Source organism: Xiphias gladius, chromosome 22 (assembly GCF_016859285.1).
Source record: "Xiphias gladius isolate SHS-SW01 ecotype Sanya breed wild chromosome 22, ASM1685928v1, whole genome shotgun sequence".
Classification (NCBI taxonomy): Eukaryota; Metazoa; Chordata; class Actinopteri; order Istiophoriformes; family Xiphiidae; genus Xiphias; species Xiphias gladius.
This window is the reverse complement of record NC_053421.1, coordinates 20,138,492-20,165,063: the sequence shown is the minus strand read 5'-3', so window position 1 is coordinate 20,165,063 and position 26,572 is coordinate 20,138,492. Positions and strand designations below refer to the sequence as shown.

The 26,572-nt window shown below is 41.0% G+C and overlaps 1 protein-coding gene across 1 annotated transcript in view; it reads right to left on the bottom strand.

The window, feature by feature from the left end:
* Nucleotides 1-5,082: 5,082 nt before the first annotated feature.
* Nucleotides 5,083-26,572, bottom strand: part of grik5 (glutamate receptor, ionotropic, kainate 5) — a 72,849-nt gene continuing 51,359 nt past the window's right edge. The window contains 15 exon segments of the mRNA XM_040118331.1: nt 5,083-5,826; nt 7,086-7,252; nt 8,581-8,709; nt 11,597-11,822; nt 12,981-13,146; nt 15,314-15,487; nt 15,726-15,835; nt 16,460-16,573; nt 17,538-17,741; nt 18,748-18,855; nt 22,381-22,485; nt 23,825-23,977; nt 24,359-24,538; nt 25,326-25,379; nt 26,119-26,297. Coding sequence (XP_039974265.1) covers nt 5,191-5,826; nt 7,086-7,252; nt 8,581-8,709; nt 11,597-11,822; nt 12,981-13,146; nt 15,314-15,487; nt 15,726-15,835; nt 16,460-16,573; nt 17,538-17,741; nt 18,748-18,855; nt 22,381-22,485; nt 23,825-23,977; nt 24,359-24,538; nt 25,326-25,379; nt 26,119-26,297 — 2,705 coding nt within the window. The 3' untranslated portion in view covers nt 5,083-5,190.

The following is a 26,572-nucleotide window of genomic DNA, read 5'->3' as shown; positions in this document are numbered from 1 at the left end:
ACTGTTGCTAAATAAAGTTTCTGCATTTTCACAAAACCTCACCAAAGTTGTGCTTTCTCATTTTTCTTATGTGCTGTAGAGTTCTGTCATGACAGGAAATGACAGTTTGAGGGAAGCACATTATGCAGTTTTGGAAAGTAGCTAATTAAATTTTCTCAAGAACTGTACCCAAGTACAATTTCGAGGTACTTGTACTTTGCTTGAGTATTTGCATTTTATGCTGCTTTACACTTAAACTCCACTTCATTTCAGAGGGAAATATTGGAATTTCTACTGCACTAAATTTATCACACAACCGTAGTTACTAGTTACTTTTCAGATTAAAATTTTAAGAACATATGATACATTTATAAATTACAATGCACTGTTAAAGATTAAACAAATGCTTCCAAACCTTTTTGGCTTGCGATCCCTTACATAGAGCAGTGTTGGAACTATTTGACTAAACTACCAAATATACTTGTATTTATATAAAGCAGCTAAAACTTGCTACACCTCAACCAACTTCAACAGTGAAATGTTGCTTACACACTGAATCATCAGTATTAACAATCTAATAATGTCATATGTACTAATATCTGTGACAGGGGACTTTCCACTTAAAAAGCAAAGACACGTGTCACTGTGGGACTGTTTGAATATTTTTATTCCAAAAGAAGTTCGTGTGTCTATATGTTTGAACAACTGGGCGATCTCTGTGAAGAACGTCATTGCACCTTCATCCCAAAGCCTCCCGTTACCCACCCCTCACCCACAAGCACACTATAGAACCTCTTGCTCTTCAATAGGAATAATAACAACAATTTAATCATAATATTCATCATCAGTTTTAATAATCCATTTAGCACTAGTATAGAAATATGAAAAAATATCAAAGAAAAGAACATAAAAGTAAATGATAAGGTTTTTTTGTTGAGTGACCGTTCAGACACCCTGGCTGATGTGTTTTGTGACCCTCCCTTCCCTTTGATATTCATACTAGGGTTAGGGTCTGTACCCTTCTCTTGCCTCCCCTCAATAATGCTTTGCAGCTAACAAATGCTCTCAGATTATGGTTTGAAGCTGTTGGTAGCCAATTAATAGCTATGTGGTGCTGTTTTCGGGGAGTTTTCTGAATTCATATACAGAACAAACCAAAGGAGACAAGGAAAAGAGACTGAAGACAAATTTGAAAACAACAAAACCAACCAGTCTTAGCCTTTAGATAACAAGGAATTCAGAAATGAAGATGTTGTGGATGAGTGTTTTTCTTTTTGTGTGTGTGTGTGTGTGTGTGTGTGTGTGTGTGTGTGTGTGTGTTCGTATGTGTTTGTGTGTGTGTGTGTGTGTGTGTGTGTGTGTGTGTGTGTGTGTGTGTGTGTGTGTGTGTGTGTGTGTGTGTGTGTGTGTGTGTGTGTGTGTGTAATGTGATGACGTCCGGAGACAGTTCAGCTCATGTTGTCATGTCAGCATTCTGGACACAAAGGCAGGAGTGAACAGAGGAAGAGACACATGAAATCAAGGCCTGCTTCTGCTTATAGCCATCATTTAGGAGAAACAGTATAATGTGAGCCACCATTCTTATGATTCATTATCTGGAACAAAACAGTGTCAAAATCAGTTTCACTGCAAAATGCAAAATTTTATACAGCAATGGAACATTAGCCTAGACAACAATATCTGCATTTTTCAAGGGATTTGTAAAGGGCTGTATTGATGGTTTTGCATATTCCCTCAACCACTTCGTATTACTGATGAATACAGAGATGGGTGGGAACCCGGTGAGAGATCGTGTCCTTGTTGCTGCACTAGCGACTTCTGCAGTTGTTTGCGATCTGAGTTGATAGCATGACGCCTTCTCAATTACAGGGGATAAAAAGCAGCTGGTAACTTTAAACAAAAATGAAAGAGACTCATGGCTGTCTAAAGGTTATAAGACACAGGGATTGTGGCACAAATGGGAAAACTGTCATTCTAAAATAGGGGCATTGTTGATGCATTCAGGAAGCAGGAAACACTGAAATTTGAGAAATGAGAATGAGCTGCTAAAAATAATTACATTTATAATCTCTGCTGTCAGGATATCATACTACAAAAGAACTGGCTAATATGAACAGGATATTGGGAATGTGGTAATATCTTGCATTGAAAACACTGCATCAGCCAACTCTCAAATCCTGGATGTCAGTATTTCCTTGAACACACCAACCAGAAAGGCTTTTTATAGCTACTGTGTGTACATTAACTATAACCAAGGTTCTGTATCCAACCACCCCCTAGTTCAGTAAGTAGTGAATCACTCAACAGGGAATATTTTGGGAACTGATCGGAGAACAGATTCAAAAAACATTGAGACATTGATGAGTCAGTGACCTGCAGGAAATGCTAATGCAGCACATGATAACGCTTTCACATGATTCTGAGATAGATATTATGTCTATGTATTAAGCAATGAAAACATAATACTGAATAACATGTTTAACAGCTGCATCTGTCTCTGCCTGGACCCTTTCACAAAGGTGGTATACCACAGGAAAAACACCCGCAGCACACAAAATTATTCGTAGGTACTTTTGATTTAGAGTAAACAAAAGGGAAATCATGCCGCAGTAACTAATAATTCCTGATGCGTCATGCATTCAGTCTAAATAAGTGGATTGCATCTCATTGTTTTACAACTGACATAAAACTGATCTGATCTATTTTATATGTGACCCTAAACATCAGAGGAGTTAAGCACTTCATTCATTCTGGATGTATAAGATGATCAATCTGCCCACAAACAGCTGATGATGGGAGGTGATGGTGCAGCCTGGTGGTCTCATCACGTTCAGTGCTTGTTTTTGTTGGTTTTTTTCTACTGTAAAACAAAAAATACTGCAATACTGTACTGTAAATACTGTATGAAGGATAAGGTTATTTTGTATATTTTCTTTAATTGTCAACAAATCCCATGAAAAGACCAAAACCAACAATGTATTTGTCCAACTCTCACTACTTTCCAAGTTTCCAACCAGCAATTTGTTCCCATTGAAGACGTTACAAATATATGTTGTATATACTGTAGAGTTTCATTTTTTAATAAGGAATAAAATCCTAAAACATCTGGGCACTGCAGTTTTTAGAAAAAGCTACTCAAACAGGAGTAAATAGTGTATTTGTTGGTGACTATTTTCAGCTTTGGAGTAATACATTTGTATTTATAGGAACAGGATACTACTTTGGTATCTGGGACTGACTCAAAAAGTACAGTGTTTCAGTAAATGGTAGTGAGTGAACATGTCAGCCATACAATGGTGTGGCAGTTCAATGTTGTTTTAAGAGAATTTGGACAACAATGGAGATGTATAGCACAGTTGAATTAGCTATATCAGGCTTTGGTTACTTGTTGGCCAGATAAATTCATTGTTTGTTTGGGGGGGTGGGGTTTGTGGGATTTGTTGACAATAAGAATAATATAACCAGATTTATTACTTAACATTTCTGGTGATGTTTCAGCTCTGTAAAGGAAGTCTGTGAAACATGATTTTAACACCAAAATTAGCTACTTGGGAGATTAGGAATCTAAATCTATGGAAGGGTTTGAATAATCATCAGCAGTAATGTGAAGTCCACCTTTGCATTCCTTTAAGCACTTGAGCTAATATACTTTAGTGTTTAGATTGTTTTAGTTGGATTTTCACACAACAGTAGGGTTGTAACATTACCCAGCCGGAGTGAAAAATACGTACTCCCTCTAAATCTATTTATCAGCATGTTTTCCTGTGTTCACCCCCCCTGAATGAGTCCCCAGCCACTGAGGGAAGTAATTAGGCGATCAAAAGCTTGAGACAGTATTGACGAAGCTGTGTTGAGTCTATAACTCTGGCAGGAGCCTTTACTGTGTACGGCCAAGTCTGTCTGTTAAACAGAGAGAAGGGAAGAAGCACCAGCTACAGCTTGCTGGCAAATTCACAAGCCCCTTAAAAGATGCCCAGAATTAACAGATCAGGACAGATCTAATAATGGAAGTAGTTTGGTTAGGGATTTCTCATTCAAAACCACTAGTTTCCTTTGACTCTTTCTATCTCCTCTCTTTCTGCTCTTCTCTATCTTGCCTCTTTGGCTCTTGCTCTGCCTGGCCCGGTCTCTGTATCTCTTTTATGCTGTGTGAACAGAGGTGAAAAACAAGTAAAGGCTTGGCAAGCGTTACCCAGGATAACGAAGGATGTTAATTTCACATTTCAAAGCCCTTGCTCCCTCTTTCCCTTTTTGTGGCTGTCTGATTCTCTAACATTAGTAGAAGAGTGCTGTTGCTGGGTACATGGTTCTCCTCAGTAGTAGTTACAGACTTACAGGAAGCACAAATTTTTACATACACACACACACACACAGTGTAAAGAGAGGCAGGCCAACAGTTTCCTATGCTATTGTTTGCATTATGTTATCATGAAGTCATTTTATCCATCTTCCCTGATAACATCCAAAAAGCAGCTATGGGGTACAGGGAGGGACACAAAACTCTTGAACACAATTAGCCATAGTCAAGCTTCTTAGTATGTTATAATCCACCATATTGTCACACATTGTCTGTATTTAACTCTGTAATCCCCACTTAGAACAATGGTAACAAAACAATAAAGACCCAAAAAAAGAAAAATAAAAACAACAGGAAATAATTCTCTGGAAGTCTTTTAGTTGCTGTTTTAAATCACATACAGATACGGTATGTCCTCCAAGAAGGCTTCATTTTGCTATAGGGGTAGTTAGCTTCCAGGGAAGTGTCTGTGGAAGAACACCAGCACCCTAAAATCTAAAGGTGAACTGAGAGGGGAGTAAGGAGAGAAAAAGGAAGCCAATTGAAACATCATCTGGTCGTCTGCATTTCTGCTCAGATTTGTCCAAACTGAACTGTTGTTCAGAATTGATTACAGAAGCTTTAACTGACGACCATCTCACCTTATGCGTGCAGCCAGTTCTGTATCTGTGGGCCTCAAGCTCAACTGGAGAAAGGGTTACAGTTTTACCTGTTTGTTCTCCTTTTAAAGGTTGTCTCATTCTCTCCTTGATGACCTTGCAGAGTTCAACTCCCCCCCCCCCATCTCTCCCTCTTTTGGTCTCCAATGAATTTTACCTGTGGAAACAAGCAGTGTTTCCCTCAGCAGCACAAATGTCCCTCAGTCACATCATTGGCTACTTGCAGCCCTCTCACCCCACCCACTGCCTCTGGTCTCAGTCCTGGTCTACCAGTACGTCTGTGGTGTTGCTGCTCTGTGGAGGTGGAATGGGTCGGGTGGTATGAGGTGGGGGGCTGTGATGTATCCGCCTTGGGCTGGGCCCCCCTCCGCCCTCACTGTCTGTGTTGGATGAGGATGGAGGTGGGGGTGGGGGTAGCCTGGGCAGGGTTGTTGATGAAGGTGGTATTCTTGTTGAGGTTGATCCTATACTGCTGCCTGATCTCAGGCTCTGGATCCTCCGGCACTCCTGGCAGATCCTCACGTGGGTGCAGCTGCGGGCGGGCAGCATCACAGGGGTGGGGGCTGGTGGAGGGGGGGTGGTGTTGGCTCCCAGTGGATCATCTAGGATCCGCTGTTGTCCAGGTCCCAGATCTGAAGGCCCTGTCCCTACTGCTCCACCTCCTCCACCTCCAGCTCCACCTGTTAGGGGGCCAGCTCCACTGTAGAGCTTGCCGTTGCTGAGGCGCATCTCCCGCACCAGGCGCAGGGGCCTAGGGGCCCCCAGAGCTATGCGTGTGGGGTGGCGCAGGGCTGCTGAGCTGCTGAGGGGCCGGCGGCGGCGCATACGGGAGCTCTTTTTACAAGAGACGGCGTTTCGGAACTCTGTGATCATCTCCTGACAGACAGACACCTAAAGAAGAAAAGAGGGAGGGAGGAAAGAAGGAAAGACGGAAGAGAAGGAAAAGGAAAGGAAGGGAGGCAAAGGTAGGAGGGGCGCCACAGACACAAAGTAGGCAGGTGGCAGAACAAGACAGTGGTAAGGCAGTGCATAAATAGGAGAGCGGAGGGAAAACAAAAAAATTTAAAGGAAAACCAAACAGGGAACAAGGCGGGAACAAGGCAGAAAGAACAGACACAGTAAGGCATGGTAAACGAAAAAGTTGCAGGAGAAGTGAGGACACAGAGACCAACAAATGGAGGGATGGTTTGAAAACAGAAATGAGGAGGTGATGGGGAGGGATGTGGAGATGGATAGAGACGGGAGAATATCCAAGGAGCAGAGAGAGTTATTACAATCCCAACACACAAAACACCAAAATGTTGTTTAGTTTATGGGCACTTCATTATGGCACTATGCACTATGAACGGACAGGCAGGCCTGCAAACTCAGGTGCACATATACAAAGGCACACTCACACACACAGCAACTATGCACACACCCATACACAACCATAAATAGTTTTAATCATTCCAACAGCATGATTACTGTAATTTGCACACATGATGAACAAAGTGCATCTGCATGTCCACTACGACAAACATTCTCACTGAAATCATAATAAAAAGTCATGTGCTCACATAAACAGAAACAGTGCTCATTATCGGAGAACAGACACTGATGGCCGAATGACAGGAGGTGTGTGTGTTTGGGAGAGAGATAGAGGGAGACGCACAGTGAGATGGGTAGAAGTAATCCAAGAATGGAAACGAAGAATACCAGCGTACATGTGAGGCATGTAAAAGAAGATACATCATGACATTTAATGCCAGGGAAAAAGATCACACTACTTCTTTATGCAAGCAAATATTGGCATTTCTCAATATTGCTTATCCGTACCATCAAATTTAGCTCACAAACACTTACTGCCATACTGTTAAACACCAAACACTAAAAAGGCACATTGACTTCCAAACAGGCAAGACATGCAAAGTGAAACCCAAATTTTCTATTTTTTTAATCATTTTCGACACTACAGCAGTTCAGTGCCACATACTCCAACATTCCTCTCATCTCACATGCACGTAAGACATTGAACCTCAAATGTTATAGCACACACAGACAAACAGACACATACCAATGGAGGCAAAAGCTGAAAAAAATCTACCCATTCTCCCACACAAACACAACAACATAATCAAAAGGGTTGGCGGGATGCCATGGGAACCTACTGGGGTGTGTCTGTGGGGTCGGCGTGGGCAGGTATGGGGGCATACCTCATCGGTCTCTGCTGAGCGGCGTGTCGACCACACAAACTCCATAATGGCCACAAAGACGGCAATAATGAGGCCACAGATCAGCACCACGAAGATGCCCCCAATGTTCTCCATGCCCAGACCTGAGAGTGGGCCACAGGAGACGAACGTTAGTACACACATGCATAAACACTCCTTAAAGGGGCATTTTACATGTTGAAGTTGATTTAATAGTCATGGGGAGTATTACACAGCGTGCAAAAATGGTTGTATAATGTTTTCTGATGCTCTGGAGGAGCTCTGTTAAAGGAATAGTTCAACATTTTGGGAAATATGCTTATTGGCTCTCTTGCCCAGAGTTAGATTAGAAGATCAATAAATAGCTGGTTAAAGACTGGAAACAGTTAGCCTGGCTCTGTCCAAAGGTAATACAATCAGCTTCCTAGCACCACTAAAGCTCACTAATTAAGTTTTGGTTTTAAGAGGGGTTAGGTGCTGAACTATTTCTTGGCCGGAGGCAGTGACTTCCTGAAAACTTTGCCTTTTTACGTGTTCATCAGTGAGCTTTAGAGGTGCTGATAGCCAGATTGTGTTGCCTCGGACAGAGGCAAGCTAGCTGTTTCCCCCCACTTCCAGTCTTTATGTTAAACTAAGATAACAGGGGTAGCTTCATATTTGTCGTACAGGCATGAGAGTGGTATCGATCTTCTCATTTAACTCTCGGCAAGAAAGCAAATAAGCAAATTTGCAAATGTGGAACTATTCTGTTAAATCTGACAAAATTACTCAATTGATGTAATCTCGGGTTGGGGTTGGACACACAAATTTTTAACTTGACTGCCTGTGTTACAAATTGCAGGGAGTTTGAAAGACATGGACCTTACCACTCAGGGATGGTCTAACAAAAGATGCTATCATGTTGCATTATGGGAAGTGTAGGATCCAGTATGTCCTGACCTTGACCCATACCAGGGACTGAAAATCTGAATTTCTCAGCCTCAGATTTGACCATTCTTTTTAAAATCTGTCCCAACTTTGAAAAAGCACAAAAGCAAATTGCTTGCATGCTCTTCCCGAAAAATGCTTGAGATTGTACAGATGAAGCTCAACGATGCTGTAAAATGCAGCATGAAGTATTTTGTTCAAAGTTATTGAAACCATTTTTAAAAGAGATTTTAATTTGAGAGCAGCTGCATAAATGCTGAGGCATTTTTTTTAATCTGTTATTTATGTAGGCACATACTTTTAACACACAGGTGAAGAGACACACACACTCTAATGAAATTCCCATTACACCCCACCTGAGACAAACACAAGACATTTGGGAGAGTAAATTGTGCTAAGCACCCTTAAAAAGGACATTAGGTTGGGCATTGGCCATTAGCTGGACTATAGCAGAGAGTAAGGAGAATATTACTGGGGACATTAGAGAAAAGAGGACATTGGACACAGACAGCTGCGGTCAACTGACCCTTGGCACGGTGGTCCTCCTCTTTCGGGCATTGGCCTCCCTCCCACCACCTCCTCTTCAGGATCTCCAGCCTGTTATTCTCCTGCAGCTGGAGGATGGCCAGTGTGATCTCATCTCGGAAAGGAGACCCTGGCAAATGACAGGAGGGCAAGGATAAGAGCAGGTGGTGGAGGATGGGAGAGGTGCAGCAATAGAGTCCAGACAAGAGAGGGATTATTTCAGAAGAGGAGAGAAACATGAAATGAGGAAAATGTAATAGAAAAGGAGAAGGAATCACAGGGTAAGAATTGCTGTTGCAGCCTAGAGATGGCTATGACTGATCTTATGGTGAGAATAAAGAGAGGATTAGCGAGAGATAAAGAGTGAGATTACATCCAGACAGAGCCTAGTGGTACAGCTGCTGGTCAGACAGCATACGAAACATGTTATGAACTAGATAAAGTAGTAAGGCTGGGAAGATTTAAAGAGTCTGTTCACCAAAAATTGTAAATATATTTTCTCAGTTTTCTTTGGAACTACTTCCTGCAAGAAAACAGTGCGTATAAAAATTGTTGACAGTGTGTTGTGTGAATTACTAAGAGTAACAGGGATACTTTTTCTCAAAAAGAAACTGTTAAAAGAGCATGGGAAATGCCAATCGTCAATCCTCAATAGTCCTCAATACAGAAACTGACCTCCTAACTCCAAAAGCATCTACTGCCCTCTGAGTGAATTTCATCACGTACAGCTGTTGTGTATTGTGTATTTCTGATATGCAATTGGTTATTTGAATGTGAAAGATGGCCTTTGTCCATGCGATGATCCTGATGGAAACATGCTGTTACGCTACGTACCAATGACAAATTCCCCCTGCTGTGTGATCAACAAAGTGAATCCAATTGAACTAAAGGAAAATATGCGGCATTTTGAGAAAATTGCTTATTTGCTTTTGTTGAGACGTAGATGAGAATAATGATACCACTCTCATGTCTGTCTATTAAACATGAAGCTTCAGCCAGGACTGATTAGCTTAGCTTAGCATGAAGACTGGAAATAGGGGAGAACAGCTAGTCTATCTCAGTGTCTATTTAGCATAATTGATCTCATGCAGGTGTTACTGCCTCTCCCACTTAATGAGTTATTATCCTTTATCATCATGAGGTATAGAGTTTTAGATCCAAGATAACTCCTCATCATTCATGTTGAAACACGCTGCCTGCTGTTGAACATGTTCTCTCACAGTATGCCAATTTCTCTGACAGAACTTCTGTATACTGTAACTGTTCACCACTGCAGTAGATTTTTAACCCACTCTATTCCTCAAAGAGATCGCTGGGACTATAGGTGACCTACTTTTCTCTCAACTGTAAATAGTTCCTAGAATACTGATTGTGTCCTTGACTATTTTAGGAGCACAAGAGTCTTCTAAGATTCCTATAAGAGCAGCATCTTTACACAATTTAAGTTATACATGTCATCTATACATTTTAAACCACATTAGACCTGTGTAATACCACTGATCATAACAGGCATAGACAACGGGTTTACATCCCTGGTACTGCACTTGACCTGTTCCCAAGTTAACTTTCATGACGAAAATTTGGTGATTATGTTGCTTTTGCTCTTTAGCTTCATCATGCCCTATAATATTTGACTCCTTATCAACTGCAGTGTCATTGTTTCCCACTACTACAATATAAACTGCCCAGTGACATTTGTAAGCAAGCTGGATGTCTGACGTTTCTAAAGATAAACTTAGCTCAAGAAATTGAATGTGAGAATATCACTGTAACTTCAGTCCTTTAACACAGTGGTTCCCAGTCTAGGGGTCTGGACATCCACAAGGGGGACCAAGATGAGCCTAAGGGGCTGTGAGATGATTACCAGGGTGGGAAATAAGAAAATTAAACTTCTGCTATATAATTTTACGTTTGAGACTTTCTCCAAACCTTTTCTCTCTCGTGTTTTTTTCTTGTGAAATACTTTGTATGCTTGGCTTCAAAAAAGTGTTTAAAAGAAACAGTCTAATGAGAGAAAGTCACTCTTTGATTAAACACAGTTCAACCATACATTATGCAAGAGTCAGTGCTACGCACCTTGATGTCTCCTAGCACTGATTGCCTTTTGTAAATTTTACATTTGATTTCAGGCCTTTATTGATAAATTGTAAGTCTAATCAAAGACATGACAGCTATATTTGTGACCTTCTTTAACCTTTAAACCCCAGATGAGGCTATCCCAGCCTTAGACCTTAAGGCAAAAAGACAAAAGGTGATTTAGTGTTTGCCATAGGGGGCCCCTACGCTTTGGCCTTTTCAAAGACTCATTATAATTCATTATGAAATTCATTTTATGTTTGAGACTTTCTCCAAACCTTTTCTTCTCGTGTTTTTTTTTTTCTTCTTGTGAAATACTTTGTATGCTTGGCTTCAAAAAAGTGTTTAAAAGAAACAGTCTAATGAGAAAAAGTCTCTCTTTGATTAAACACAGTTCAACCATACATTATGCAAGAGTGTTTGCCATAGGGGGCCCCTACGCTTTGGCCTTTTCAAAGACTCATTATGATTCATTATCAAATTGTAAACCGTATGCATTGTCTCTTTTCCATTTGATGGTGTTTTTGTGTTTTGTTTCAGTCTTTGACTTCTTTGTATAACATAGTAGCAACTCAAAATGTAATAAAAATTGAAGTAACTCATCAAATGTAAGACAATACTGTATGTATGTGCATATATAAGTATGCATTTAAAAAAAACCACAACAAATTACCAGATTGTAGCTTTACACAATGATTATCTCTATTAACATGATAATTACATCTGAAGGAGTGTAACATATGTTTCACTAATGATGAGATAACATTATTACACTGAGATCATTTCAGTTACTGTAATAAATTAATGGATCTCATTGTGAATCATCATGTTACATGTTTTTACATTTTTAAGTTATTACCTGTTAGTTATTACATTATCATTTGCTACAAGAATCGTCTAATGTATGTTTTTTAATGGAAAAATGATAAATTAGTGATTACCCAGTGGCATGCCGATGCCGTAGCCCTTGGTGTCCAGCAGGCCTCCTATCTGTGTGAGATTACAGTTGAGGCCGCGGTGGTATTCATTCATGGTGCTCTCCATCAGGAAGGCATACTTGGAGTTCAGCACACGGGCGATGCCCTCCTCTGTGCTTTTCACAAACACACTGGGCTGCTTAGAGTTCATGTAGTTCCACATCCGCTGGTAGGTCTGGTAACGTGAGTTCTGCAGGGGAATGGGAAAGCAGCAATGGAAATTCAGCACTGACCACAGATTTGTTTGTATGAGCTTCCCAGCATGTGTTGTCATCTGTCTTTGAAGCAGAAATCAAATTAAGGACCAAAAAAAAGGACAAACTGAAAAAGAGAGAGAGATGCTTCCTGGATAGACAGGGGAGGGAAATAAACGTAGATCAGAAAATCCGGTGTGAAAAATGAATAATGACAGAGTAAAACATCAATGGCAAATAGCAGGAAAAAGGAGAGAGGAGAGTAGAGGGGAGAAAAGTGAGGTGAATCAGGGCAACAGATTATTCGCTCGTGGCGTAACTGATGCATCATCTTTCGTACAGATGGAGATACTGTAAATCAGCACACAGGAGGTGGTTCAGCACTTAGCGAAATATGGCAAGCCCCAAAACAGGATTAAGTGTTTAAAGTGTACAATTACATGTTGTATCTCTGTCTATTGTATGTAGAGAGGGTGGCATATGTGTTTATGCGGATGTGTGCTGTATGTGTGTGTGTGTGGATTAGGAATTGAGTGGGGTAATGTACTGTAGCGTTGAAACTGGCTTATGTAGGCATAAGACCCATCTTTCTTATATCCTCAATATGGACAAACACCATGAGAATGCAAAGTACACACGCTCACAAATTGGCATGTAGCCATTTCCCGTAAATGCACACAAACAAATTTTTTTTAAACACTCACCTACACACCCTCCCACACGCAAACACACCTACACACAAAGACAAAATACACACACACGCTGTATGACAAACACAGATGCCGACACAGATGCCGGAAGCGCTCTCATAAGCAAACACAGGCAGTCAGCCACTTAAAATAAACACAAACAGCCATAAAGAAAACAAGAGAGAAACTCAGAGATATAGTAGCAAATATGAGGACAACCATTTACCCCAGGCCTGGCAATAAAGGCTAAATCACACAAACACAAACAAACACAAAAAGCTTTATGAAAAATGGATGGTATAAAGGAGATTCGGGAAATTGTCAGATTGTTGAGTAAATCAAACTGCCATCACAAATGGCACAATTTAACATGTACACATGGATACAAACACACACATACTGTATAAGCATTCAAAAATCCCAAACTCGAAGACAACTCTGAGCTTCATTTGCAGTGGGTCGTACCATGAAGAAGGTCATGGTGCTCCCTCCATGGATGGTGCCATACTCAATGTTGGTCTGGTCAGCCAAGTCATCTGGGGATTCGATGGGAACCTCCATCCTCTGGACAGTCAGGAAGGCTGCCAGGTTGGCAGTGTAGGAGGATATTATGATCAGGGTGAAAGCCCACCTATGAGGAGGAGATAGAAGAAGGAAAAAAGTGAAAATGTTAAATAGGGATGGGCGATATGGATAAAATTCACTATAAATGTAATTTTTAAACAAAACCTCAATGTACATTACTATGCAAAAGTTTTAGTTACTTTAGATGTTTAGATTATTATCCGTCACACAATACCATCAGGGAGCTATCTGCTCAGGCCCAGATTAATTCTGCAGCATGACAACGAGCCCTAACAACTATCTTCAGTGACAAGAAGTGCAAGGAGTCCTGAAACAGATGGTCTGGCCCCCACAGAGCCCCTATCTCAACATCATGGAGTCAGCCTGAGATTACATGAGGAGACAGAAGACACCGAGACAGCCTAAGGCCACAGAGGAACTGTGGCAAGTTCTCCAAGGTGCTTGGAACAACCTGCCTGCCAAATACGTTGAGAAACTGTGCAAGTGTACCGAGGAGAATTAGTGCCTTTTGAAGGCAAAGGGTGGTCACACCAAGTAATGATTTCATTTAGTTTTTTTCCATTTACTGCACTTTGTATGGAGGTAATTGATAAATAAAACCTATTCATGGCATCATTTTCTTTACTTTCAGTGCCTAAAACTGATGACATTTGAGACACTTTTTATGTATAAAAGAAGATACTATATTGTTGTTATATTTGAATGTTTGTTTTTAGCTAATGCAAAGGAAATAACAGACAAATCAAGTTTATCACAGTGATGCGAAAATCATGCAAAAATCTTGTATTTCCATACATCAGCCCTGCTCACTGATTTGTAACATTGCCCACAATGAGCCTAATACACCAGAAATGTCAAAGGGATAGATACCGCATTATAAACAGTATAGAGAAATCTCTTAAATTCTTAAATTTATATCATCTCACCATAAATATCGTCACATTACCACAGATAATATCCTACACCTACAACCTTGAGGATGGGAGTCTCTAATGACCTTTGCTGCAAGTCTAAAAACTTTCTTTGAGAAGAACATCATGTACTCAATATACTTAATAATAACTACCATCTTATATCTTGCTAAACTCAGTGTAATTTGCTCTTCCTGTCTTCCTCTACCCTTTATCTCCTTAGCTCTTAGCGATTATTATTTCTTTCTCAGCATGTGTCTCTTTCACAGTCACTCTGTTGCCCCAGGAATATCATCAGGCTAGTATTTCTGTTAGCTTAGCATTTTTTATTGTTTGCATGAAAAGCTGGCGCTTAGAGACTGAAACGTATGAGCTACATGTATATGTCAGCTATATGCCTAAAGTCCAAAAAGTAAATGTCATTATCTTACACAGCAGATGTGCCAAAAAAAGCAACCTTAAGGAAAAAGGCAGGTTTTTGATTAAGAAAAGAGATAGCCAGGGAATTTACTCTAAAAAACATTTCTAAAGGGGACTGAGCATGAGTAGTTTACCATATTTGTCAAACTGATCATTCTGTTATTATATTTCAATCTTGATTAAAGACTTGTATGCTTGGACTTCTTGTCACAATCTGAATTTACTGCCTGCAACTTTACTACTGCCTACTAGCCCTTTTATCATTTTAATGTGTTTTTATTTTATTCAATTTCTGTTTTACTACTGTCGTATTGATTTTTTATCATTACTGTTTCCACCATTAAGCATTTCTTTGTTTCTCTTTTTGTTTGCACCATTATTGTTATGGCAAAATACTCTGCTTTGAATAATAATTTCTTTCTGATATGAGTTTCTACAAAAAAAAAATCAACAAACTAGTTACAATTTGTGAAAAGCACACGGCCCTCTTCTCCTTCATTGATAAAATCCTGAACCTTTGGAGAAGCAAAGATTTTTCATTTTTACAAAGTTTTTATTGCTGGAATGAAGATTTCTCCTGCATCTCTGAAAGGTTCATCCTCAGTGAATGTGTGCTGAAGGTTTCCGGCTTCCATATCACATTGTAGAAGTCGCAGATTGGACCAAGATTAGGCACCACACTAGTGGTATTGCAACAAATCAGGGAAAATTTCCCCTGTTTAACCTGAATGTGAAAACAGCTTTCTAGTGCCAAACTCTGTACATAGATCGTTCTGCACAGTGAAGGTGAAACATCCTAGCAAAGTAACAATAAGCCAACACATCTTTGAGTGGAGGGGGGCTGTCCAGCAAACAAACACACTCAGCTATTCTGTAACTTACCACACCCCACTAACACATCTGGTAGAGAGGGCTCTGGGCATTATCTCTGATCCCTGCTGCATGAAGCCTCCAACAGGGAACCACAGGCTGTTTCCCAGGGTGTACTGGTTCTCCAGCATGTCCCTGCGCTCTCGCAGACAGGGGTGAGGATTGTACCACTCGTAGGGGCTCAGTCTGGTGGAAAAACAAGGGGAAAGCTGAACTTCCTGAGGTCAAACTACGGTACAGTAATGTACTTCTGTCATAACATTCAAGTCACCATCAATCAATCATTCAGTCCCTGTCAAACTGTCTGTGGGAGGTTGCATAACGTAAAAAATGACGGGCAACCTGTGTTCAACAAGATAAATGCTGATAGAGCACAGATTTGAGCTGCAGATAATCAGTACAGTGTGTGATGTAATGTACTGACCTTGCAGCCAGGAAGAGCACACAACTGACAGCCAGGTAGGCAAGCAGCATGAAAAGCCAGACAGCTGGAGAGAAGGGATCAAGGAAGGAGAAGTAACCTGGCTTCCGACCCTGGTGCAGAGAAAAAGAAGAAGACGAGAAGAAGTAGGACGATAACGAAACAGAGATGGACAGTGACAGACACACAGACAGACAGACAGACAGACAGACAGGAAGGTACACTGTGTTAGAAAAGAAGGTGTCAAGTCTAAGTATTCAGTAAATGTCCCTTTTGCCCCACAGGAGGGCAGTGTCCTTCACTACACTCTCAACATGTCTGCAGTGCTTTGATACGCTAATGCTACAATCCATAAACGCTCTGTTTCACAATGCCTACTTCTAAAGCATACTTGGCTTAGACCCAAAACCTCTTTACCAAAGTAAAGCTGCCACAGTTACCCAGTTGCAGAGCACTGACTTATTGAGCAATTTAAATTACACCTATATATTTCACTGATGACACAGTGGATGCAGCATACTACACAAAAACAATCCTCAGCTTCAAGAGATGAGATCAACTTTTATGCAGTAAGCAGTCCGATTCCTTAAGCTTCATCTAACAAGTGTAGCCTGTCATCTTCCGTATGACCCTGCTGGGTTAAAAGCAGTGCAAACAAAAGAAATGAAATCCAATACAGGATCTGTAGTGAGTATCACCCGGGGAGGGCGGCCTACATCCCTAGATTACACCCTCACCAGCTGAACTCTGTACAAGATGCTGATCCCCAGGGTCATGAATGGCTTAGAGAAGTCGATAACTTTCTCTCTCTCTGACGTGATGGTGAAGCCTGCCACAGCGAGGTCTGCTTTCTGTAGGATAGATCAAAGTTAGATAGGCAGAGAGATAGGTAATAGTTGGGGGTGAGAAGGACAGAGGTAGTGGAGAAAAATGACAAGTGGTCAGGTAACTGTAAAAACAGACCCTTGATGCTGTACTAGGTACATAAGAGCTCTGTTTGTATAAAAATGTTGTTTTACGGAATGAAAAATGAAAAGTTTCACTATCCACTCGAAAACAGACATGCACTCTGTCTCTTTCCCTCTGGCACACACACATTATCCACATCCAAATGAGGCTAATTGCAAGTAAGCATTGGGTGGATGGTTTTTCCACCTGTATAAAACCTTGCAGGTCTCTGGTTGCTGTGCCTCCCCTCCATCTCTTCCATTAAAAGCTAATTGATGAACATGGGCTGCTAATTAGAGCTGAGTGATCAGGCAGTGGGGAGGGCAGGGAGGGAGAGGAAGCGTGGAGAGCTGGGGGAGCACCAGTGTGGCAGCCCCCACACAGGGACCACAGTCTGGTAATTGAAGTATACCGTATGGTAATTAAGCAGAGAGGGACTCTCATTAGCCTGCTTCAACCAGAGTGCCTGTCAGAGGCACACTAGGCCTGGACAGGGGGAGAAAGAGGGGGGACCAGCTGGGAGAGGGACAGTTTACAGCGAGGAAAGATGGTGCAGACAATTTTAGGCAATGCTACCACTGTCTTTTGGGGAATTATCAAGTCAGCCTTTGTCCTAGATAACAGTCCTACTCCCCTCTGAGGACAATTCCAGACATGGGAAGTTACAGCAGAGTTGTGGTTTAGGGCTACACGGTGTGTGTGTGTTTGTGTGTGTGCGTGTGTGTACATGCATGTGTGTGTGTGTGTGTGTGTGTGTGTTAAGTTTCTGTTTGTCGAGACGTTGGTTAGAACATCTGAACATGTTTCTGTGCCTCTGGTGTGTGTGTGTGAGACAGCGAGAGAGAGAGTAGCAGGGAGAGGACTCACCCTGTTGATTAGCTCTCCAACCATTCCAGTCCAAGAGCCGTTGGGCTCTGGAGCCCCATAAAGCCCATCATCCACCAGTTTGATCCTGAAGGAGAATTTCAAGATGTCCGCAAGTTCCCTCAGCATGTCGACGCAGAAGCCCTCATACTGGTCATTACCCTGGAAGTCCTGGTAGTTGTCCTTACGCATCACATATGGGTTCTCCTGAAAATGGGGGACACATAAGGGGTCTCAAACCAAAACTACAAATATTCAGGTTGAGCAGAGATTTTTAACTGAACTTTAAGGCTCAATAATTAAAAAACTACTGTAAAAATGTACATGTTATGCCAATAATATATTAAAGGAACAGTTTGACATAATGATAAATATGCTGATTTGCTTTCTTAACTCTTTCTAAAGCATTCTGAGTCTCTAGGAAATCTAAGATATCTTGGCCTTGGCAGAATCAATTCAGACCATTTTTTAATCTGTCTCTTGTGAGACACCCCTGGTGTTATGAAAGTACAGTATTAAATTGCTGAAGTACTCCTTTAAAAGACATAAAATGGTTGGTTGGAAATGAACAAGTGGATAAGTGCAAAAAAGACAGACTCCGTGACCACAGTTTGGCCATTGAAAGAGATCTGGGTAAGAAGAGAGGACAGCTGTGTTCTCACTGTAATCTTCTTGAGTGAGGGCACCAAATATATTGACCCAAAGGAAGAATTCCTTCACAAAGCTAGAGTATATTCTTGCCACAACAAAAAATATATGAGACTCCTCTTTAGTTCTACTATTTTGTTCTAGTTTATGTTCTAAAGATATTTGCTGTCTTGTGAAAAGGGTGGTCAGTGTGATGTTATATTATAGCATATTGTGGTGCAGGCCATTTACTGTATCAGGTTATCTTTACACATCTAATCCAACGTGAGACTGATGGAGCAGCATTATGCGACAGATTTATTTATTTTCTGATATGACATTACTTACATGGAAACCAGAAGGAGACAACCTCTAATATTCTGACATCAGAGAACCAGGAGTTTGCCAGTTTGAATTTAGTAACACGTCTCTCTCAGTGCTGTGTCAGTTTCTATGACAGCTACAGTGACAGCAGAATTAGCAGAAACAGACCACAACACAGCATGGGCTGCATAACAGCCTGCGCAGCAACACAACAACTCTAAGCTAACTAGCGTGGTAGTCCAGAAACTAGGTGCGACCTTACCAGTATGGTGGTGACAATGAGGGTCTTGTTTGCCAGCGTCTCTGAGACATTAATATCCAGACTGGTGGAATTCATTAGCAGGGTGTTGTTGGAGTACCAGATCCCAATCTAACAGAGAAGAGAAAGTGAGAGGAAATCAATAGTTATTGTGGGTTATATATTTTCCCATTTAAGCTCTAACTTCACTGCAACTATTTTAATGTTGTGTAAGTACATTGATCGTATTGTTCTATTGTATAGAGTACCTTTGCATGTTTAATATTTTATCCTTTGCTTTGGTATCCATAATATTACATACCGTATATACACATCGATTTAATTGTTCCCAATGGAGCCATAGACAAACCTGCAGTACTGTGCACCACTGTAAAAAATAAAGCTCATGTTTACAAGCAGAGCAATGAGCTGGGACAAGATGGCAAAGACGATAATAAAAAGCATTCATGATCAGGAGCTTCATTGCCATGTCTGTTTTCTTTTACTTACACCTTTCTCAAATTGCATAAAAACTCAGCTCACATATTTCCATTTTATGGACACAGTAAAATCACTTAAGTACATAAATGTGTGATTATGACCTAAGCAGTATGCATGGGTGGAAACGCAGCATGCAGAGGCATTTCTTTAGAGGATATTACTGTACATCTTTCAGTAGGTCAGAGGAAGAGGTAACGACTCCTCAGACAGAATCACAGTTTTTCTATGACAATATTTATCCTGCCCTGACATTTAAGATAGGTCTTTTTTCTATGAACTACCACTGCCTCCCTATGGTGTGGGTGCTACTGTACAGAGAGATGTACAGAGTTAAAATGTTAAATATCACAACGTAACTCTCCCAACGAGATAAAGTCTTGATACTGGTATGGTTATCAGGTGGCATTTGGTGTTAACATGGGATGCAGACCAATAGTAGAGCCCAAGAAGACATATTAACGGAAGGTGAAGAGAGAGTGTTTCCTCCAGTCAATGACCCGCAACACAATTCCCTAAGTCTGGATTTGCAGTGATGTGTGTACTTATGCTTCATTTAATCTTGACTTTGAAATGCAGGGGAATTGTTTTTTGATTTCTAGCTTCCCTCACCTTTTCAACTAATGCTCAATTGAGGAGTCTTCATTGACAGAATAATGCACAAAAAAGGTCCTCAACACCTACTTGGTCTGCCAATATTTTATTTCGGTTTCACACATTGTTCAACTACCCTTTACAAATGTGTTGAGGCTTGTAACTAGTAGATCAAAAAATAAACGCCCAGATTAAAAGGAAAGATCTGGTCCGGGAAAATGAATGAAAGGGAATTTATCGGTAGAAAGTAAACTTTAAAGCAGGACGGTATAACTTTTGAAGGCAGAAATGATACGATTCAACTAACAAATTAATGTCTTGAGCAAAAAGACACACCCCTGTTGTTACAGACTTAATTGGTCTGGTATGACCACTATAGCTTATGGTGACTAAAGTTAACTCATGTTAGCAAACCTCAAAAAGATAATGCTGTGTAACTGACATTACTCAGTGAGTTTATGACTTGATTTGTGCTATGGTTACATTGCACAGCACTTTATTAGGTACACCTGTACACCTATTTATTAATGCAATTATCCACTCAGCCAATCAAGTGGCAGCAGTGTGATGCATAAAATCATGCAGATACAGGTCAGGAGCTTCAGTTAACGTTCACATCAAATATTAGTATGGGGAAAAAATGTGATCTCAACGACTTTGACCGTGGTATTATTGTTGGTGCCAGACAGACAAGTTTGAATATTTCTGAAAACTGCTTATCTGCTTTCATGCAAAACAGTCTCTAGAGTTTACACAGAATGGTGCGAAAAACCAAAAACATCAGTGAGCAGCAGTTCTGCTGATGGAAACACCTTGTTGATGAGTGAGGTCAGAAGGAGAATGGGTAGACTGGTTGGAGAACCAGACAGAAAGGCTACGCTAACTCAGATAACTGCTATTTACAACTGTGAACAGTAAACACTCTGAGGAAGCACAACACAATGAACCTTGAGGAAGCTGGGCTACAACAGCAGAGGATCATGTCGGGTTCAACTCCTGTAAGCCAACAACAGATCTGAGGCTGCAGTGGGGACAGGCTCAGTAAAACTGGGCACCTGAAGACTTGACAAAACAAAGCTTGGTCTAATGAATCTGGATTTCTGGTGAAGCACGCAGATGGTAAGGTCAGAACTTGGCATCAACAGAATGAATCCATGAACCCAACCTATTTTGTGTCAACAGTCCAGGCTGGAGGTGGTGGTGTAACCGTGTGGGGAATGCTTTCTTGGCACACTTTGGGCCCTTTAATACCAATCTATCATCATTTCATTGCCACAGCCAATCTGAGCAATGTTGCATGGATGAGGAAGCATGAATTGGCAGCTGACAAACCTGCAGAAATTATGTGGTGCAATCACGTCAGCATGGACCAGACTCTCAAAGGAATGTTTCCAACATCTTGTGGAATAAATGCCAAAAAGGAATTGAAGCTGTTTTGAAAGCAAGTACCCAGTATTAGTATGGTATTCCTAATATAGTTTGCTGAGTGTATGTTTTAGCATTTACAATTATCCTGTAATTGTAACTTGTGGCCACAGTAACTGGTGTTCAGCACATGCTGCTTAAGCTGACTTTAAACTTGTATTTTTAAATTATGGGTTGTTTTTTTTTCTAATCATTCATATAAACAACAAGATTTTGTAAAACAACAACACAATAATATCATATTATCAAAGTAAAAAAAACACTAAAAGGCGGTAGATAACAACAATGATCTATTGTCCTGCCCTAAATGCAACTCAGAACCAAGTGACTGTCAGACTGGGGCTTACTCCTCAGATCCCTGATGTAAATTTGTACAACATCAATATGAACAAACTGCAGGGGATTGCTAAAAAGGAGCAGGCACACTAAGAAAAATCTCTAGTCTATGTCAATTGAAAGACCTGATCCAGCTGAGTTCAAGTGAACACTTATTCGAAATACAAAATCAAAACAAAGCCTGGAGCAAATCCAGTTCTATACAAGACAAAGAAAAAATAAACTTTTTAAATTAAGACCCCACATAATTATTACATATAGGATGAACAGAGATGTACTGTAGATCTATCTACATATTCAATCTGTACTGAGCCAGTTTCTACAAATTAATGTCATTATTTGTAGCCATGGGAAGAATATAAACCAAACATTAATGAAATACCATTTTTTAGATCAGAAAGCATCAAGTCAACAAGAATATGGCCAAGGCAAAAAAAAAAAAAAAAAAACTCAATACTACAGACTTGCTAAAAAGTTTAGCATCTAAAATTGAATTGATGGGATATGCAGACAGCCTATTTATTCTTGTAGCCTTAAGATACAACAAATGTTAACACATATTTGCAGCTACTACATGACCTACGTCAGATTGCAGGTTACACTACTGTACTGTTAGGTGAAATGCATCAAAGCAAATTCACGAAGTAAAAATATTTGGCTACTAACAAGGGAGTCTGTGATGAGGTTGACCTCAGTGTTAAACGCCACCCCCAGCATTGTAAAATCAGACAGGTGACCTATAAGTAACCCAAGGCCTGTGGGTGATGTGACCTGGCTGCTGCATGATAACGGGTAACCCCTGACCTCTTTGTGGCCTCCTCGGTGTTTCTCTAGGATCCGCAGGGTGTAGTTGGTCCTTTGGCCTTTGCTGTTGAACTCCACACGCCCTGTCAGACCATCATACTCCACCTGGCAGGCAGACACAGAGAGTGATGTGAGGAAGTATGAGAGTGGTAGGGAAAAGAAAAGAAGGAAAGATAAGAAAATGAGAGGAGAGTATGTAGAAACAAAGAGGCGAGATTGAGAAATAAATCAGCCGATCTTCTACATAACACAAAAAATTCTTTTTCTAACTATCCATCATGATTAGGCGAACAGATACTATCAACACTGATTAGGAGGAAAGAGAGGGTAAAAGTCAAAGAGAGAGAAAGAGCAGGAGAGAGAGAGAGGAAGTGTCTAAGGCTGAACCAGACAGGGATGATCAGTTTCGGATCATCTAGGAGAAAGTGACGGAGTGAGAGGCTCAGACAGAGCAGCAGAGAGAGTCAAAAGCTCACTAATAAGACTCAGACCTGCACCTCACCGTGCAGCTCTGCCTCTCCAAAACCCAGGTTCTGGCACAGTTAGCGAGATCTATGATGAATGGCACAGTGCTGAAGATGGAGCACACCATGATGTTGATTAACAAAGACAGATGTCGAGCCGGTGGGGCAGAGGCAATGAGAGATGGGGCTTCGACTGCATTGACAACAGGTTGTTGATGAGAGAAACACACAGACGACCAGACCAGAGATGGGAGATGACAAAAGACGACAAGCAGAGATGAGATGATACAACATGAGATTAAGATAATACAGAATGTAGTTGTAATGTCATCATTAATCAAAAAATCAATCACGAGAAAATTATGTGACAACAATTCTGATTTGTGATAATTGTTTGAGTCATTTTCTATGCAAAAAAGCCAGACTTTTGTTGGTTGTACAATCTCAAATGTGAGGATTTCAGCCTTTATGATTATAAATTGAAAACGAAATTTGGGTTTTGGACTGTTGGTCAGACAAGACAGATCATTTGAAGTAAGGCTGCAGATACAGATTATTTTCATTTTCGATAAAGATACAAATTTTATATTTGATATAAGCAATTATTGTTTTATCTATGTCTTTTCTATATTTTAGAGGCTGGAACCAACAAATGTTTGGCATTTTTGTTTGAAAAATAACCCCAACTGATTGATTACCAAAATAGTTGTCTGTTAATTTTCTGTTAAACAAATAGTCCAATAATTCCATAATTCATTGTTTCAGCTCTAATTTGAAGATGTCATCGCAGGATCTCGGAAAGGGTAATAAGTACTTTTCACTATTTTCCGACAGAGATTATTTGAAAAATAAGCAGCAGTGCAATCAGTAATAAAAATAATTGTTAGTTACAGCCAACATATTTCTATAGAGTATGAAAAAGAAACCCCTTAATTTTGCACAGTACGTATTGCCTCCATGCCAATTTATCAAACGTTTACCATGCGCAGGTAGTTCATGAGACTGGTCCCGTGTTGCCAGATCTGAGGTGAGGTGCAGCTGAGCGGCTTCACTCCAATTTCCTGACTGCGGTTCAATTCCCTCACTGCCCCCACGACCACATGCACCGCATCAAACATTAGCGCTGACGAGAGCTGTGGAAGGGGGAGGAGGGGGCACGAGGGATATGCAAAGGGGTATAGGCAGAAAGGGGGGATGGAAACATGGAGTCAAGGGAGAAGATGCGATGAGGAAAGAGGAGAGAGGCGCAAGCACAGATGATCAAATGGTTAACAGGGATGGAGGGAGGGAGGCAGGGTAAATAAGAGGGAAGAGAGAATAGATGTGAGGTATGAGTAAACCAGTGGGGAGGATACACAGATGGATATATCAATAACCATTAAATACAAGCAAAAGACTAGCTGAATCTCTTTAACTGCTCCATGAATCAGTGTAAAGAATAACGTAGCTTAGTGTTTTGTGGCATGCAAACAAAGCTGTAAAAATTAGTCCCCAATGTGTGCATGAATGAGTACTCATGTGTCCAAGAGACTGACCGCAGGGCCAGGGTATCTTAGGTCGCAGCCCTCTCTCCAAGACAGGTTGAGGCTCCTGATGAACTCCAAATAGAAGGGATGTGTAGTGTTAAACATAGAGAATCCCACAATATTGGACTGCTCATCCACTATATCATCCAGCCTCAGGAGAGGGAAGTCCTAGAGAAGAAGAAGAGAAGTGGGGAGGGTTGTTTGCAGAGAGACAGAAAATTCAGGTGAATGACAATGTTGACAGTGTATCAAATCTTACCTCAGAAGAAACATATTGTGCAAAGAAGAGTGGGATAAAGAAAAAGAGAGGCTACGGGGAGTGACAACATCTAATCTCTGATGGAAAGAGAAAAAAGGATATGGACAGGGGAAAATAGTGATACGGGGCAAAGATAGGTTGATGGAAATGACTCCAGTAGCTTTTCACAGAGATATACACGCAAGACGTGGCATCTAAAGCACAAGAGAACATCAAGCACAGAGGGCGGAGAGAGGAGAAAAAAATATAAATCAGGCACACAGCATAAAGTGACACATTAATTCAGATGGTAGACGGGGAGGGAGGTATATCAGAGAGGCAGATGAAAACACCGGAAGCGTAAAGAAGGTGGCGGGCGGCAGAAGAAAAAGGGCACATCACGTCTGTCATCACCTTCACCTCAGACCCCTTTTTTTTGTTTTTTTCATCCTCCTCTGCACTTCTACATCTTTTCACATTATGTTCGTTTTCTCAGATCTCTTTCTCTCTCTTGCCCTCTCCCCATCCTTCATTCCTCTCCCTTTTTTCTCTCCTCTTCACCTCTCTCTTCTCCCTTAATCGAATACTTTCTCCAACTTAACACCTCTGCTCGTTAGTTAAGAGACGGAAGAAGAGGAGGATCAGGGGAGGGAGGAAAGTGAACATTGAGGAATAGAACACAGAAGAGAGGTAGGGGAAGAACTGGTATGCTCTTACCATGGTGGTGAGGATGTACTTGTAAAATGCTGACGTCATCCCCAGCTCTGATGCCTGTATGACAAAGAAAAAGAGAGATTAAGATGAAAAAGCAATGAATAGGCAGATGTAGAAGGACTGATGGAGGGAGAGATAGAAAGGGCAAAGGGGGAGAGTTATTGCGAGGCAGAGAGCAAAGGAGATAGTTGGGGGCAAAGTATGAGATGTACGTATACGAGAGAATGCGCCGGAGGATGGAAAGGGAGGTGGGAGGCATACGTTAATCACAGTTTTACATCATCAGGCTAACACTAGGACATTTTGCTGAGGGCAAATGTGTGCCCAGTGAAAACATCCCATACGCATTCAAACTGTGACTCACTGGGCTGGCTATCGGCATTACAGGCCGTACCATGAACCGGGATAAGCCCGGGTTACATCTGCACTGCATGCCAGCAAAAGATGTTCTTTTGTCAAATACTTTCTTAAGAGTGTAAGTGATTGTTACTAGCAGACATGCGTAAATATTGTTCCCTCTGCTGCTCCGGAGGGCAGAGAAGGTAAAAATAGATGTTAATTCTATTACAACAACAATGTGTAGCCTGTGGAACTTTGAGAGAGTTGTATTATTATGTTACAGATGGTAAGCTCTACATGCACTTCATGACTGTAACCTGAAATTCCCAAATGGATATATGAAAGAGAAAAACGAGAATCCCCCTCGAGTGTTACTGCATGTGCTGTATACTAGAGTAACTTCAAATCCTGCACGTGTGGGCGGCTCTGAAGAATGTATTGATCTTTGAGAACCGACCTTCTTGAGGATAAGATAGGAGACAGAGGCATTGGCGTCAATGATGATGGTGGCCACTTTGTCGTCACGGATCTCCTTTAGCAGTGGCGTAGGGTCCAGGTTGTCATCCAGCATCCTGATTGACAGCGTCTCCCGAGAGATGAGAAAGCGGCGCACAAGTTCCTCCAATCTCAGCAGGCCTGAGGCAGAGGCAAAGCAGACCTGGATTGCATATCAGTTTCTGGATCAGTAGACATAACTAATGTTTCCAAAATGTAAGCATTGCAGGGCCTGTGAAGATCTTTATTTAGCCTTGGATGGTCATATATTTGTGTAATTTTTGCAATGCATGACTGATGGTTTGTCTAAATCTCAAGGAAATTAAACACCAATTTTTATCTATTATGATCTTCACCAAAGAGGTTTCGTATTCAGTGCTCTATTTATGATTGTTCAGAACCTACTTGACAGATTT